The 15841-nt window shown below is 52.4% G+C and overlaps 1 protein-coding gene across 2 annotated transcripts; it reads right to left on the bottom strand.

Moving 5' to 3' along the window:
- Positions 1 to 2617: 2617 nt before the first annotated feature.
- On the bottom strand, positions 2618 to 5797 carry C29H11orf86 (chromosome 29 C11orf86 homolog). 2 transcript variants are annotated; one of them, XM_061407132.1, is made up of 2 exons: positions 5428 to 5797; positions 2618 to 4874 (listed from the first exon to the last, which is right to left on the bottom strand). In XM_061407132.1, the coding sequence occupies exons 1-2, from the start codon at positions 5695 to 5697 to the stop codon at positions 4779 to 4781; spliced, it is 366 nt and encodes a 121-aa protein (XP_061263116.1). In that variant the 5' UTR covers positions 5698 to 5797; the 3' UTR covers positions 2618 to 4778. The 2 variants fall into 2 exon arrangements, with proteins under 2 accessions (XP_061263116.1, XP_061263115.1); XM_061407131.1 differs by having other exon boundaries at positions 2618 to 4877; positions 5428 to 5794.
- Positions 5798 to 15841: the final 10044 nt, after the last annotated feature.

The following is a 15841-nucleotide window of genomic DNA, read 5'->3' as shown; positions in this document are numbered from 1 at the left end:
GTTAGATGTGCATTGATTACATTGTTTTTATTTTGTAACACTTCTTTATTTATTTGGCTGTGCTGCGGGGTCTTTGGTTGCAGCACGTGGAAACTTCGATCTTCGTTGCAGCCTGCAGAATCTTTAGTTTCGGCATGCGAACTCTGAGTTATGGCTTGTAGGATCTAATTCCCTAAAACCCAGACCCCCTGCGTTGGGAGCGCCGAGCTGTAGCCACTGGACTCCCGGGTAAGTCCTGGTTACATTGTGTTGACTCTGTCAATACTGTCCACGTCTGAGCCACCTCCCTCCCTCCAACACCCCTGAGATTCTAAGCTGTAATGTGGGAATATTTGGTCTGCTCGCCTCCGCATCCTCCCAGGATCACAGGGAATGTCTCTATGTTATAGAAGCCGGTCCCGGCTCCCTGGGGCTCCTCAGGTGGAGTGCCATCCCAGGTCCTTTGAGCCCTCTGCCTTGTCTGTCTGTTCTCACCTCCCCGACCCCTTTTTGTCCCCAGCAAAACTGAGTCATGCCTTGATCTCCAAACGCTCCATCTGGTCCAGGTCTCCATGCCTCACATGTGCTGTTCCCTCTTCCTGGCACGCCTTGTCCAACCCTCCACGGGGGTGAACCACACTCAGCTCTTCTGTCCCCTATTCAGGAAGCCGGCTCTGATGCCCACCTGCCAACAGCTAACCTCGCCTTTCTCTGGGCACTTCTGCTCCCTAGCTGGCTCTGGAGTGCTGGATCACTGCCGACTGTCACCCCGGGGGGCATGGAGGGCGATGCGTGTCATCCTTTCCGAAGTCCTCGCAGGAGCAGGGCTCCGAGTGAGCCTTGCTGAGTGTTGGTTGAATGGATTGCTTGTCCCTGGTGCTCAGAGCTGAGAGCCACAGCCTGGCAGTGGGTGGGGGCAGGAAGAGTTCAGCAACAGCCACAGTAGCGGGTGGGGTGCAGTGTGCAAGGAGACAGGGCCTCCTCCCACGCCCATCTCAGCCCTGGCGCTAAAGGAGAGCCCACCTCCTGGGAGGCCCCAGGACGGCCGTCTGGTCTGCGGTCGGGCCCACGTTCCTGGATCCTGACGCCGGCGGGCCTGCCAAGGTCCGTCTCAGCCAAGGTGAGCTGAGGATACGCCAGGCTCCGTGGACTCTCATGGAGAGGGTGCTTCTGTGGCACGGCCCTGGGCTCAGGGTGTGTGTGCTTTGACCCATCTCTTCCCCAAGACACCTTGAACCAGATGCTATTATTAGCATCCTCATTTCCCAGAGGAGACTGCTGAGGCTCAGAAAAGGGACCTGCCAAGGGTCACACTGGAAGAATGTCCTGGAACTTGCTACTAAGAACCAAGGGCTACCTGCCCCAAGTGCTTTACATGCATTAACTTGGGTAAGGGGGGACCGTTACTATTTCTGTGGAACAGATGAGGAAACCAAAGCACAGAGAGGTTAAGTCACTTGCCCAAGGTCACACCAGTATCACGTGGCAGAACTCGGGCATTTAGCCACAGAGCGTTTACACGCTTTGCTCTCAGCCTGACGATGAGGGTGCTGAGCAGGAGGGTGATGCTGGCATTCCCTCTCAGGACACGACACACTCCAGTTTGCAAAGATTTTGCACACTTGCCACCTCCCTGCCATTCAGCCCAAAGAAAGGCACAGCGATCATCATCCGCATTTTGCAGAGGAGAAAATCAAGGCCAGAGGAGGACTGGAGTAAGGTCACAGAGGAAGTTAGTTGCTGGATAGGGGCTTGGGTCCCAGGTTTGACACCAAGGCCTGGGCCTTCCCTGGCCCCCTGACTGGTTGGACACACTGAGTTTGGAGACCCTGACGAAGGGGATTTGGAGCACAAAGGGCAGGTGGGTGCAGAATTCCCACCTGGGAGTTCTAGAGGGGAACCTAAGTCTGGCCTCCAGCTTGCTGCGGGGTCCCTCGGTTTCCTCATCTGTAAAGTAAACAGCCTGGACCTCTGTGCCCCCGAGACCTTTCCAGCCTGAATTCGCTGCCTTCGCTCTGAGAGGTGCCTGGGGATACAGTGTCCCCTGCTTTCCCCATTAGTGCAGTGGCCGCCCCATTTTAGCTGCAGGGTAATCTTTCCCGCCTGCTTGCAGCCTCCTCCCATCTGGTGTGGCTGCAGGCCTCAGGAAGCTGAGGGAGAGACGTCCGGCCAAGCCCAGAGCGCTTCACACTGGTTCAGGAATCAGGGCCTCCTGCTCAACCTGCCTCACCACCCAGCCCAGGGAGCACTTACTCAGCTCTGCTTTGAAGCAGAGTAGCCAGTCTCTGTCTGTTTCCCTCTGCCGCAGGACTGCGAGCCCCTTGAGGGCAGAGGTCACGTGGAGAGAGCAGAGCTTGACAAGCAATGAGCCTTCCAGTTCTGGGAGCAGGCACAGAGAGGCTGCGTGTGGCAGGGATGTTGAACAGGAAAGGGAATGGAGCTGGGTGTAGAGGTGAAGGAAATCAGGCCCCTTCAGTTCCAGGCTCGGGCTCTGAGACCCCTGTGAGCATGGGAGAGGCCTGGAGGCTCTGCCCTCTGGGGGCAGCGGGAACAGAACAAAGAAGCATGAAATTGACTCAGCAAGGATGTCTTTTATTTTTTTCCCATGTAAAATTTCCATATTGTATTTATTTATTTATTTATTTATTAAAAAATTTTTTTTAACTTTATTTGACTGCTTCCAGTCTTTGTTACATTGTGCAAGATCTTTTGTTATGGCACGTGGGCTTAGCTGCTCCAAGGCTTGTGGGGTCTTAGTTCCCAGACGAGGGGCTGAACCCACATCACCTTGCAATGCCCTGGACCACCAGGAAAGGCCCTCGGTGAGGATGACTTTCTGTGATCTTTGGGCAGATGCTGGCCTAAGGATGGATAGACTCGGAGCCCCTGGGCTTCTGCCCTTCTGGAGTCCCCTCTCTGCTTGGGCCACGTTGACTGCCCATGTCGGGAGGGCTCCCTGGGGAGCCACATCCCTCCATGAATACCCATGATGTGGGCAACGTCCTCTGGGGTCTGCTTGCCAATGGCCTGCCCAGCTCGTGATAGTGAAGGCTTCTGTGCTGATGAAACCAGGATGGGCAAGGCCTGGTACGTCAGGGGAGACAGGCAGACGGGGAGGCCGGGGTGGGTGTTCGTTGCTCAGTCGTGTCCGACCCCATGGACCACAGCCCGCCAGGCTCTTCTATCCGTGGAATTTTCCTGGCAAGAATACTGGAGTGGGTTGCCATGGAGGGGGACCATTTGCTGTAAATACGTGTAGAGCCGAAGCCAGGGGCACCTGCTGTGTCCTGGCCCATTCACATGGTCTAACCCTCTGACCGTGAGGCCTTCGCCCAGCCCTCTTCCTCCATGGAAACACTCATGCCCTCTCTTGTCTGGGCTAACTCCTACTCATCCTCCAGGTGTCCGTTTCATAATCTGACAACTGCTTCATGAGACCTACAATAAGGTGTAGCTGTTGGCGGTGAGTGAATAGTCCTGCCTTCTCCGAGTTTCCAGGAGATGCTAATAGGCGTGACGGTAACAAGTGGCCTCCAAATCAGTGGCTTAACCCAGTGAAGGTTTATTTTGCATTCATATCACAGTCCAAATGAGTGGTAAGGGGGCTCTACTTCAGTGCCACTGCCACCCCGAGCCTTGGCTGGGGTCCCATTGGACGCTCAGCATCAGGCCGGCCGATGAGGAAAGATGGAGAGCTTGGAGGCTTGGTCTGGAAAGGCGGGACTCTCTGGGACAAAATTTTGCCAGGACCGTTCTTGTTCCTGAATGGCCCTGCAGGGTTCCGGGCTCTGGGGAACAAGGAAGCCTCCCCTCTGTCACTTGGGCCCTCAGGTCCCCCCTCCACCCCAGGACACACCCAGGCTGCTTACAGCTGCTCCCTCACCTTGGACCTTGGGTCTACTTGACCTGGGAGAGCCCCAGGGACCCCACAGGAAGTACCAGTGTCTCTCAAGGAGCTTAGGCCCTTTGGGGTCAGACCCTCCCCTCGGTGTGGCCCTGAGTGGGCCCCTTGCCCTCTCTGATCCTCAAGGTGAGCCCTGCCTCGGGGGTGAGCGCAAAGACAGGGAGCTGGCGAGATCTAGGCCCTCCGAAGCTGGCCTGAGGTCAGCACAGGGAGAATCAGGTTAAGACAAGTAGCAGCTGAGGCCCAGCCTCCTGGAGACCACCCCTCCCCCGCCACTCCCACCCCCCAGGGCTTCTGCTCTATCCTCTGGGAAGCTCTGGACACCACCTGCCCCCAGGGGGTTGGGAGAGCACTGGGGGCCAGTTCGTCAGCAGAAAATCATTTACTTCAGCTCGGCAACCTTTATTCCTGTGTTCAACGCAGTGTTGGGCATTGGGTGCGGGTGTGGCCCGAGATGCCAATGGCAGCAATCCCTTCCCCTATCCGGGCCTTAGTTCTCCCCTGTCAAGCAGGGAGGGACTTCCTTCATCAGGAGACTGTGAGGAGAGCGACAACACGCGACAAGACACAGGCCAGACGTGGTCCTTGCCCTGGGGAAGGGCTCATCGTTGGGGAGGGAGGCCCAGGCCCCACCCACCACTGGCAGCTGCTGAGAAGGGTGGGTCGGGCATGGCCCAGTGACCAGGCGATGTGCCAGAGCTGCTCAGCCATGAGTCTGGCTTCACCGAGCTCTGTCCTGGTGGCGGAGGCCTGGGCGTGCCACTAGGGAAGGCGGGAACAGTCCACAGAGAGGTGGTCACCCCATCCACACAGTCCAGAGGGCCACGGAGAGGTAGGGCAGCAGGCATGCCATCTCATCTGGGTGCAGCGAGGGTCCCCACCGCTCGTGGCCTCCTTAGCTGGTGGTGCCCAGCGGGGGCTGTGGGGAGGCTGACCGGCTCAGGGTCACGTTGGGGAAGCTGGTGACAAAGCTCTCCCACCTTCTCCTGATCTTCTGGAAGACAGAGGAGGGGTTGCAATCAGAGCCCACCTGAGGGGTGGGCTTCAGGTGCTGTTCCACCTATAGCCAGGAGGGGGTGGTAGACCCCAGAGACAGAAGCCCCTTCACTAGGCACCCTTTCTCCCGGAAGGCAGGAGCCCAGCGGGCAGGACCCCCACTCAGGGGTCCTGATCCTCTCTTTTCTGGGGTTAGAAGGGACCACAAGGTGTAACCCTGGGGAAGCTGTACTGACTCATCTCGTGCCTCCAGCAAAATCCACCGTCCAACACACTGACAGACTGGTCATCTCAGAACAGCTTTGACTATATCACCCATCAGCTCCAAAACCTTCCCTGACTCCCCAGTGCCCACGGGATAAATCCCAAATACCTTCAGGCCCCTCTGGAATACCTCCCTCTGCAGCCGCTGCCCCGACAGCTCTCTGTCTTCTTGGTCTATAGCCCCATCCGTTTCTCCCTCTGAGCCTTTGCTCCCCTGGGTCCCTCTGCTTGGGATCTTGCCCCTTCCCTGTCGTACCCCTCCACCCACCAGCCCTCAGCCAAACCTGCTGATACTGCCTCAGCCACCTCTGGCTGCCTTCTTGCTCCGCTTGGATCAGCTGCTCCGTGTCCCCCAGGCTCCCAGGCAGCCGCTCCTGACTGAGGGTGTCCAGCCGTTCTGGGCCTCCATCTGAGGACCGGGACTTCTCACGGCCCTGCCTGAGGCTCAGCGCCCGGCGCAGTCGGCCTTCCTTGGGCCTCCCCCAGGGCTCCTGGAGCTTGCCGTAGGAGGGCCGTGGTCCTCGCAAGGACTGACTGTGTAGCCCTGTCCCCATGGTTCTGGAGGCTGCAGGTGCGTCTGCTTCACCCTTCGGTGAGCCACTGGCCTTCTGAGATGGCCTGGTGCCCCCACCCACCTGACGGGAGCTCCCTTGGGGACAAAGGTTGGTGCTGGTGAGGTGGCTGTCATAATCCAAAGGGCAGGCCACCAGAGTCAAGCATCCCTGAGTCACCCACGCAGCACACTCTCCACCTCCCAGGGAAGCGGGTACAGGCTTCCTCTCCTCCTTCCCCCTCTTCCTCCTCCAGGCAGCCTTTCCTGACTAACCCATCCTAAAGATCTTAGCCTCTCCTGAACTCTTGTAGCCCTGGCTGTCCAAACATTTTGTTGACAGTGAGAACAGATGGCCCAACAGCAAAACAGACACGGGCTTTTAAGAAACAGGACAGCTCCAACCTAGAATGGTCAAATTCACAGAGACAGAAAGTAGCATGGTGGTCGCCAGGGCCTGGTGGGGTGGGGAGGTGGGAGGATTGGGGGAATGGGGGCGGTGGTAGGTTGTTTAATGGCTCCAGGGCATCAGTTTTGCTAGGTGAGAAACTTCCGGAGTTTGGCTGTACAGCAATCTGAATGAATATAACACTCCCGAATTGTACATGTAAAAATCTAAGGTGGTACATTTTATGTTTCTGTATATTTTTACTACAATCAGAAATTTAAAAAAAGAAAGAAAAAAAAGAGGCTAGTTCTGGGGCTGAAAGTTCGGAGTGTGAGGTGTTTTCCAGGTCTAACTCTGCCCATAATTTTCTACGAGAGAATAGGGTTAACAGCTCAGGCTCTGAGGACCAGCTGCTCCTAGGAAAACACTGGTTCCATCACCCACAGCTGTGCAACGCTGGGCGCCTCCCCCCGCCTGGTTTCCTTGTCTGTAACAGGGACGGATAACTCATGTGTTGTCAGGAGGACTAAATGCAATGACGCTGTGCCAAGCCCAGGGCTTGGCCTGCAGCAAGTGCTCAATAAAAGTAAGCCAGTGTTAGTCAGTACTCGAGGCAAATCCTTTCCCCTCTTTGTCAGTCTTCTCATCTGTAAAGTGGGTTGTTGTGAACAGTAAATGAAATCGTGAATGCAGGTCCCTCCAAGGGCAAGACTACCAGGAGCAGCTCTTTCTCCTAAGATTGGTGGGGAGGAGAAAGGTACTTGGGCTGGGCCAGCCAATCCTTCGCATCCTAGAATTTCAGGGTTGTGAGGGACCTCACACATCTGGTCCATGCTCCTTTTTGCTTTTACCACTATTTTTTCAGCATTTTTACTGGTTCTGGAGCTAATTCCTCCCTATATTTCCTTTAAACCTTATGATAGTCCTACAAAATGGGAATCATTATCTTCATTTGCTAGCTCCCCATTTTGTAGGTTGGCAAACTGAGGCTCAGATTAAGCACACCCAGTAGGCAGCAGAGCTGGGCCTCCTGCTCTGGCCAGCCTGGCTTTAGAGCCTGTGCTCCAACCACTCTGCTCTCCTGTCCTTGTGTTGGTAGCAGGGGCAGATGTCCTGCGTCCTCTGTGTCTGGGGTGATGCTGGGGTGCCCTGTCTGAGGTCAGGGAAGTGCTGGCTGCAAGAGCTCTTGTTGGCGCATCCCATACCCCTGGTCTTGCTCCTTCTCCTCTCTCAGAATTTCTAGGCCTTCCTTGCGTTCAGGATCTCTTGCTGTCTGCCAGGCTCGCTCCCCACCTTCCCCCCCACTCCCCGCCAGAGGAGCCAAGGTAGGGCCAATGTGAAGAAGGGAATTCATGAAAGGGACCCTGACCCTCTGCCCAGCCTGTCTTAGAGGTGGACTGTGACCATCACTGCAACCCTACCCACACCTCTAGCGCCTGAGCCACAGAGCAACCCTGACCCTGGTTAAAAAGCAACGGAACCATTACACAATCATCAACACCTTCCCTGCAGCACAGTTAGGTCGGATCCTCCTGTTCACCCCAGTCTGGGCTGGGAAGAGCTTGCCGATGACTCACAGGCTTCTGAGACGTGTCAGGGTGAATCACACGCTCTTGCGTCACGCCTATAGCTGCCAGATACCCTCTTGCCAAGTGTGTAATCTTACAACAATTTCCCAAATCCACAAATCCGTGGAGGACCAGGAGAAAATATATTCTCTTCCTTCCCTCCCCCCTGCCTCCCTGCCTCTGTCACCGGGTGGGTGAGCTCTCACCTTTCCAGAACCTGCTGGTTGGCAGCTCCCTGGAAGCGGGCCTGACCCTTCAGCTGGGTTAGGGAGGCAGCCCCCTTTCTGGCCCTCCCAGTACACATGGTAGCAGCAGTCACACCCTGCCACGCTTGATATCCTTTGACAGCTAGGACAACATCTCTTTTATCTCTGCCCCAAGACATGATAGAGTCAATGCTTGGCCTTCAATATCAGAGATTATTATGCGTCTATTGCTCTGTAACTATCTACCCCCAAACGTGGCGGCTTAAAGCAGCACTCAGGTATGACCTCACTTCCTGTAGGTCTGGGATCCAGGCACGGCTTAGCGGGGGCCTCCGACCCAGGGTCCCTCGCAGGCTTCAGTCAGGAGGCTACAGTCACGTCCAGGTTTGACTGAGGGTGGATATACTTCTTTGTGAGTTGTCGTACTGAGGGTCTTAGTTTCTTGCTGATTGTTGGCAGTTACCAAGGATAACTCATATCACAGCAGCTGGCTTCAGTGGGAGCCAGCAAGTGAGAGGGCTAGAGATGGCAGGTGGGCAGAGGTCGGATTCTTTGCAGAATTTAAAACTTGGAAATAACCTCCCATCACTTTTGCCGTGTTCTGCTCCTCCAAGGCAACTCACCAAGTCCAGCTGGTACCCAAGGGAGGCGACCCACAAGGGCATGAACACAAGGGGAGGCTGGGTCATGGGGGTCATCATAGTGGCTGTGACAGCTATGTGCTTTTTTACAAAACTGTTTATTTATTTGGCTGTGTTAGATCTTAGTTGCGATACATGGACTCTTCCTTGAGGCACAGGGGCTGAGTTGCCCTTGGCATGTTGGATCTTGGTTCCCCAACTAGGGGTCAAACTCACGTCCCTTGCATTTGAAGGCAGATTCTTAACCACTGGACCACCAGGGAAGTCCTGCTAGGTGCTTTGAGTGAGCAGCTTAACCTCATGCGCCTAGACTTACTCAGCTATTAAAAGGGATGCTATTTTATCTCATCAAATCTAAGATGGTGTTGATGGAAAGGTGGCATTATTTTATACATCAGTAAGAAAGGATATCCACTGCCCATTCATTGAAGATGTAGCCCCGTTTTAGAGGTCGAAGTCTGTGTGTACTGGCGGGGGGTGGTACAGAATGTATGCCTTAACATGAAACACAGTCTTCCCTAAGGTGGTCTGAGACTTAAATGTCTGGTGTCATTTGAGGTTGCTGTGAGGTTTAGATACACGCAAGGCTGCAAACTGGGGCAGGCTGCCTAGTTCTTTCTTACTACTGATCTAGTGAAATTGCTCCAAACCCACACACTGTGAGCAAGATCTTGTTTTGATGATGTCTAGGCTAGAAGGGAGGCCAAGGGGAGCAGGGTAGAACTTCCACCCCCAGAAAAGGAGGAATTCTCATGTACATCAAGGAAGGTACCTTAAAACAGACACCCAGTGCTGAGGGAGCACAGAAGAGAATGGGAGACCCTATCTGGTTTGGGAGAATCCCGGCAGGCTCCCTGGAGGAGGTGGCGATGGAGCCCAGCCTCAAGGGCGTGGAGGACTGTTGCAGTAGAGATGCGGGCAGGCTCCTGTGGGTGACCAAAGCCTGGGAACAGAAGAAAGAGTTACCCTTTGAATGGGAAAAGCCTGGAAAGGCAGACTGGCTGCTGCTCTTCCTTCCAGGGCCAGGAAGAAGAATCTAACTGATCCTGAAGACAATGGGGATGGAGTGGGCCCTCCACTCCGGGAGCCTTACCTCTGTGATCACGGTTTCAGATGAAATAACAGAGGCTCAGAGAGGTGAAGAAACTTACCCAGTGAGACACAGTCAGTAGTGGGCCCTGAATGCAGTCCTGCAGAGTCAGGTCAGCAAACAGAGTCCTCAGCAAATGTGCGTTCCACCCCCATCGGCCCCCATTTTTCACCCCAGTCTTCATGCACCCTTCAGGATGATCAGACAGAACCGTGAGCCTAATGGTTAGTGCCACTAGACTTTTCCTTGAAAATGTGATGCCCACCAGAAACAGGGCAGGGGGCTGTGCAGGTATACATTTGTTGTTTGCTTGTTGTTTTAGTCGCTAAGCCCTGTCCGACTCTTTTGCGACCCCATGGATTATAGCCTGCCAGGCTCCTCTGTCCATGGGATTTCCCAGACAAGAAGAATTAGAAGGAATACATTTCCTTCTCCAAGGGCATCTTCTTGACCCAGGGACCAAACTGTGACGTCTGCACTGGCAGGCGAATTCTTTACCACTGAGCCACCTGGGAAGCCCACAGATATACATATTTAATTTTAAGTGTTTGCGTGTGTTTCAACTGATAATATAAATTATTTCTTTGCCTGAGCAGGTCTTGTAATACAGTACATTTGGGGTGGGGACTAGTTCTTTTACTTCAGAACAATGGTCTATTGTTTTGGTCTTCATTTCTCCAGAGGAAGCTGGAATGCCAGGGTGTTAGGTTCAACAAGAGATTTTGGTCAATTTAACACTTGGAGAAATCAGAGAAAGGGAAGGATAAATATTAGCTTGGCCAAAAAGTTCATTCGGGATTCTCCATGCCATCTTGCTGCTGCTGTGGCTAAGTCGCTTCAGTTGTGTCCGACTCTGTGTGACACCATAGACGGCAGCCCACCAGTCTCCCCCGTCCCTGGGATTCTCCAGGCAAGAACACTGGAGTGGGTTGCCATTTCCTTCTCTAATGCATGAAAGTGAAAAGTGAAAGTGAAGTCGCTCAGTCGTGTCCGACTCTTAGCGACCCCATGGACTGCAGCCTACCAGGCTCCTCCATCCATGGGATTTTCCAGGCAAGAGTACTGGAGTGGGGTGCCACTGCCTTCTCCCCGTACCATCTTACCCAACAGTAAAAACGCTTGCAAAACCTCCCGCACTCTGAGCCAGGCATGGCGCTTAGGGCTTTGTGTATGTGGTCCTGGCCTCATGCCGAGGAATCAGGGGAGGATTAATCTCAGTTTACAATTTTATTTATTTATTTTGTCTGTGCTGGGTCTTCATCGCTGGGTAAGCTTTTCCCTAGTTGTGGCGAGCAGGGGCTACTCTCTGGCTGCAGGGCATTTGCTCACGGTGGTGGCTTCTCTTGGTGCAGAGCACGGGCTCTGGAACGCGCGGGCTCAGAAGCTGCGGATCCCGAGCACTGAGCGCAGGCTGAGTGGTGGAGCACAGCCTTAGTTGCTCTGCAGTGGGGGGTCTTCCCAGATCAGGATGGTACCTGTGTCTCCTGCATTGCCAGGTGGATTCTTTACCACTGAGCCACCAGGGAAGCCCCTAGTCTTAGTTTAGACAAAGCATGTATCAATAATTGCAGGGTCCCAGCGCTGGTCACATGGGTGCTCTTGCATTTTTTTCCTCCAAATATGCAGGACCTGATGACTATCAGTGGTGGGTCTGCCCCTTCTCCTGTCTGAGCCTGTCTCCTGGTCTGTAAAATGGAGCTGGGCGGGTCTAGCTAGGGTACCTCAGACTTTCCTTGTTAAAAAAATACCAGTTGCTGAGCCCCATCACAAGCCCCTGGCATAGACAGGTCTGGGCAGTGGCCTGAAAAGCTGTCTGTACAATCACATTCCAGGAGATCTGTTTCTCCTGGGAAGTCTTGGAAATATTATTGCTCAAGGCCCTCCCACCTCTGAGGACTGTGATCTTACGAGTCAAATTTCAAACCAAAGTTCTTCCTCTGAAATCTGAAGTCTAAACATTTTTGTCTTCTGTTTTATACCGAGGTGGCCAGTGGAGCAGAAAGAATACAATCTGGGGGTCAGTGAACTGGAGGTTCCATCCCAGCTCTGCCTCTGAATAACTCTGTGATCCAGAGAGGCATCGGTTTGTTTCTCCCAGCCTCAGTATCCACACCTGCTTTAAAATGGGTACAGCCTACCTGTTCAGGGATGGTGGGAGGTCCAGGGGAGTATGGCTCAGAGCTAGGAGGAGGACCTTACCCTTCTCTGCCTCAGCCTATGGGCAGAGCCCTTGATATGGACCTGGAGAGGCGCTAGACCTGGAACTACCTTGGCAGGTGGAAGGTCTGACCGACTTGTAGAGACCCTGTAGAGACCGACTTGTAGAATCCCCCTGTCTGGGGGATTCATCACAAAAGCGTGGGTGGAGTGGCCTGGGCCCCTTGAGGATGTGGGGGTGGTGAGGTGAGGGAAACTTACAAAGAAGAACAGAAGAGCTACTCCTAAACCATCCCCGGCCCATTGAGGGTTCCCTGCTGCCTAGAAAGAAGACACCATCCAGCCTGCAGAGAAGGGCTGTTCTTCAGGCAATGAGGGGGCACGTTCATCACAGCCTAACGCCCCACCCTGTCTTTCCATCAGTAAGAGTTTATCCTGAGATCTCACCAGCCGTGAGGCTGGGTTTCAGCTCGAACTGCTAGAATTTAATTAAAAAAAAAAAAAAAAGTGATTTTCTTGTGTCATCTCAGGACAAGAGATCTGGGACATCCAGGTTGTCCTTGTGAGCTCTCAGGGCAAATCTGGCTTTCTGAATAGAAAACACAGAGGGGTGGGCTGTTTCTGGGTTTATAGTGACTGCTACAGTTTGAGGGGTTCATGGCTTTATCTGGGAGCCCCCACTGACCCGGATGCTTCTGCTTACCCAAGCCTTCTCAGTCCTTCTCTTGGCCTTCCCCACAGACCCTCTCAGGTTGCACTTGCTGGCGAGCTGTCCTCGCTGACCCTCTCCATGCCTTGACCCCAACATGCTGCCCCTCACCTTTGCTTGGGCGATGTGTGGGGTCCTTTTTATCAATATCTTCATCTGATAAAAGCTTGGTTTATGTGTGTATGTATCTGTCTAGCTATCAACTTTGCCTCCCCCAGGAAGTCCTCCAAGCCTCCTCTCATGGAGTAAGGAGTTCTTTGGACGGTCAGAGCACTCTGACCATTATCTCTAGCATAGCACCAGACTGTTTTGAAATGGAGTGCTTTGGGTTTTGTGTGCCTTCACTGGTCTGGGAGCAGCCAGGGGACGGGAAAGTACCTTGTTCTCACTGTATGTCTCTTGGTGCAGCTAAAATGACTGTGGAGTGAAGGAATCGCACTGTCCCCATCACCTCATTTTCCTTCCTGGCCCTGTTGACAACCCCCTCCTCCATGTTAGCCCGTGCCTCCCTCTCTCTAACTTTCCCCTTCCCCTTAAGAGTGGTGCCGTCTGGACTCCCCTCTCTACCGGACTCTACTCGGCCTCTGGAGATGGTCCCATTCCCTCTGTAGTTTCAAACACTACGTGTGGGCTGATGATTTCCATTCCTTCATTTGCAAACTATATATTAAGCATCTACAGTGTGCCAAACTCATCTTTTGTAGAAGTGATGTTCGAGCGTGAGGAGGGGATGGGAGTACAGAAGATAAAAACCAAGAACTTTCCCAAAAGTAAGTTACTTAGGAACACTAAAGCAAGCGATTTCCTGGTGGTTCGCTGGTTAAGAATCTGCCTGCCAATGCCAGGGACATGGGTTCGATCCTTGATCCAGGAAGATCCCACATGTAGGGAGCAACTAAGCCTGTGCCCCTAGAGTCCATGCAACAAGAGAAAGCACTGCAAAAAGAAACCCATGCACTGCAACGAGAGAAAGCCCCTGCAGCAGTGAAGACCAGCACAGCCATAAATTAATAAAAAAATAATTTTTAAATTAAAAACAAACAAACGCCGGAGCAGACATGCTCCCAGACTAATAGAAGCCTTGAGCTGCTCTGCAGTTGCCCCGGGACCACTCCCTCCAGAGGCCTGTGCGCCTCCCGGCCAGCCCTCCACAGGCTGGTCTCAGCCTGTCTCTCCCACATCATCTTCCCCTGCATCTCCCAGGAACTCAGCCAAGTTCCCCAAGCTTCCTGGGCCTCAAGAATCAATTTCACAGGTTGTGGTTTGTTTAAAAAAATAAACTAAATAGATTCTTGGGGCCCACCCTGTGACTCAGAATCCAGAGAGGCCTGGGGTCCAGGAATCCCTTTCATTTTTAAAGAGCCCCAGGGGATTCTTATCACTAGGGAAGTCTGGGTAATAACTTCTCTAGGTCTCTCTGCGAGTCTCAACACTGACCCACATTAGAGCCATTTGGAGAGCTTCTAATACTAGCAATGCAATATAGAGGATTCCATTCCCTAGAGAGGGACTTAAGTGGTGTCAACTACAGACTGGCGCTTGCCAAGGGCATTTTCCATCTGCTTCGGAGACTGAATCCCGTGTGGCTGCAGCTGCTGACCATCGACGTGCCCTGAAAGGAGTCCAGTGTGGAGAAGGAGGCACTTTGTGCTCCAGGGAAACTGGTGTAACAGGTCTTTCAGCTCAGTTCAGTTCAGTCGCTCAGTCGTGTCTGACAATTTGTGACCCTATGGACTGCAGCACACCAGGCTTCCCTGTCCATCACCAATTCCCAGAGCTTACTCACACTCATGCCCATTGAGTCGTGATGCCATCCAGCCATCTCATCCTCTGTCGTCCCCTTCTCCTCCTGCCTTCAATCTTTCCCAGGGTTTTTTCAAATGAGTCAGTTCTTCGAATCAGGTGGCCAAAGTACTGGAGTTTCAGCTTTAGCATTAGTCCTTCCAATGAATATTCAGGACCGATTTCCTTTAGGATGGACTGGTTTGATCTTCTTGCTGTCCAAGGGACTCTCAAGAGTTTTCTCCAACACCGAAGTTCAAAAGTATCAATTCTTCAGCACTCAACTTTCTTCACAGTCCAACTCTCACATCCATACATGACTACTGGAAAAACCATAGCCTTGCCTAGATGGACCTTTGTTGGCAAAGTAATGTCTCTGCTTTTTAATATGCTGTCTAGGTTGGTCATAACTTTTCTTCCAAGGAGCAAGCATCTTAATTTCATGGCTGCAGTCACCATCTGCAGTGATTTTGGAGCCCCCAAAAATAAAGTCTGACACTGTTTCCACTGTTTCCCCATCTATTTGCCATGAAGTGATGGAACCAGATGCCATGATCTTAGTTTCCTGAATGTTGAGTTTTACGCCAACTTTTTCACTCTCCTCTTTCACTTTCATCAAGAGACTCTTTAGTTCTTCTCTTTCTGCCATTAAGAGTGGTGTCATCTGCATATCTGAGGTTATTGATTTCTCCTGGCAACCTTGATTCCAGTTTGTGCTTCATCCAGTCCAGCATTTCTCATGATGTACTCTGCATATAAGTTTAATGAGCAGGGTGACAAAATACAGCCTTGACGTACTCCTATCCGATTTGGAACCAGTCTGTTGTTCCATGTCCAGTTCTAACTGTTGCTTCTTGACCTCCAAACAGATTTCTCAGGAGGCAGGTCAGGTGGTCTGGTATTCCCATCTCTTTCAGAATTTTCCACAGTTCGTTGTGATCCACACAAAGGCTTTGGCATAGTCAATAAAGCAGAAGTCGATGTTTTTCTTGTATTCTCTTGCTTTTTCGATGATCAAGCGGATGTTGGCAATTTGATCTCTGGCTCCTCTGCCTTTTCTAAATCCAGCTTGAATGTCTGGAAATTCATGGTTCATGTACTGTTGCAGCCTGGCTTGGAGAATTTTGAGCATTACTTTACTAGCATGTGAGATGAGTGCAATTGTGTGGTAGTTTGAGCATTCTTTGGCATTGCCTTTCTTAGCAATTGGAATGAAAACTGACCTTTTCCGGTCCTGTAGCCACTGCTGATTTTTTCAAATTTGCTGGCATATTGAGTGCAGCACCTTCACAGCATCATCTTTTAAGATTTGAGATAACTCAACTGGAATTCCAGCACCTCCAACTAGTTTTGTTTGTAGTGATGCTTCTTAGGGCCCACTTGACTTCACATTCCAGGATGTCTGGCTCTAGGTGACTGATCACACCATCATGATTATCTGGGTCGTGAAGATCTTTTTTGTATAGTTCTTCTGTGTATTCTTGCCACCTCTTCTTAATATCTTCTTTCTGTTAGGTCCATGCCATTTCTGTCCTTTATTGTGCCCATCTTTGCATGAAATATTCCCTTGGTATCTCTAATTTTCTTGAAGAGATCTGTAGTCTTTC

The sequence above is a fragment of the Bos javanicus genome, chromosome 29 (genome assembly GCF_032452875.1).
Source record: "Bos javanicus breed banteng chromosome 29, ARS-OSU_banteng_1.0, whole genome shotgun sequence".
Taxonomy (NCBI): Eukaryota; Metazoa; Chordata; class Mammalia; order Artiodactyla; family Bovidae; genus Bos; species Bos javanicus.
Note: the sequence above shows the minus strand (reverse complement) of the source record. Positions and strands in the feature narration are given on the sequence as shown.

Bases quoted from the DNA above. Each gene is read 5' to 3' on its own strand.
- C29H11orf86 (XM_061407131.1), bottom strand. From the start codon at position 5,697: ATGGGGACAGGGCTACACAGTCAGTCCTTGCGAGGACCACGGCCCTCC. The intron at 4,878-5,427 runs GTTTGGCTGAGG...TCTGTCTTCCAG, and splicing joins GGCTGAGGCAGTATCAGCAG to AAGATCAGGAGAAGGTGGGA.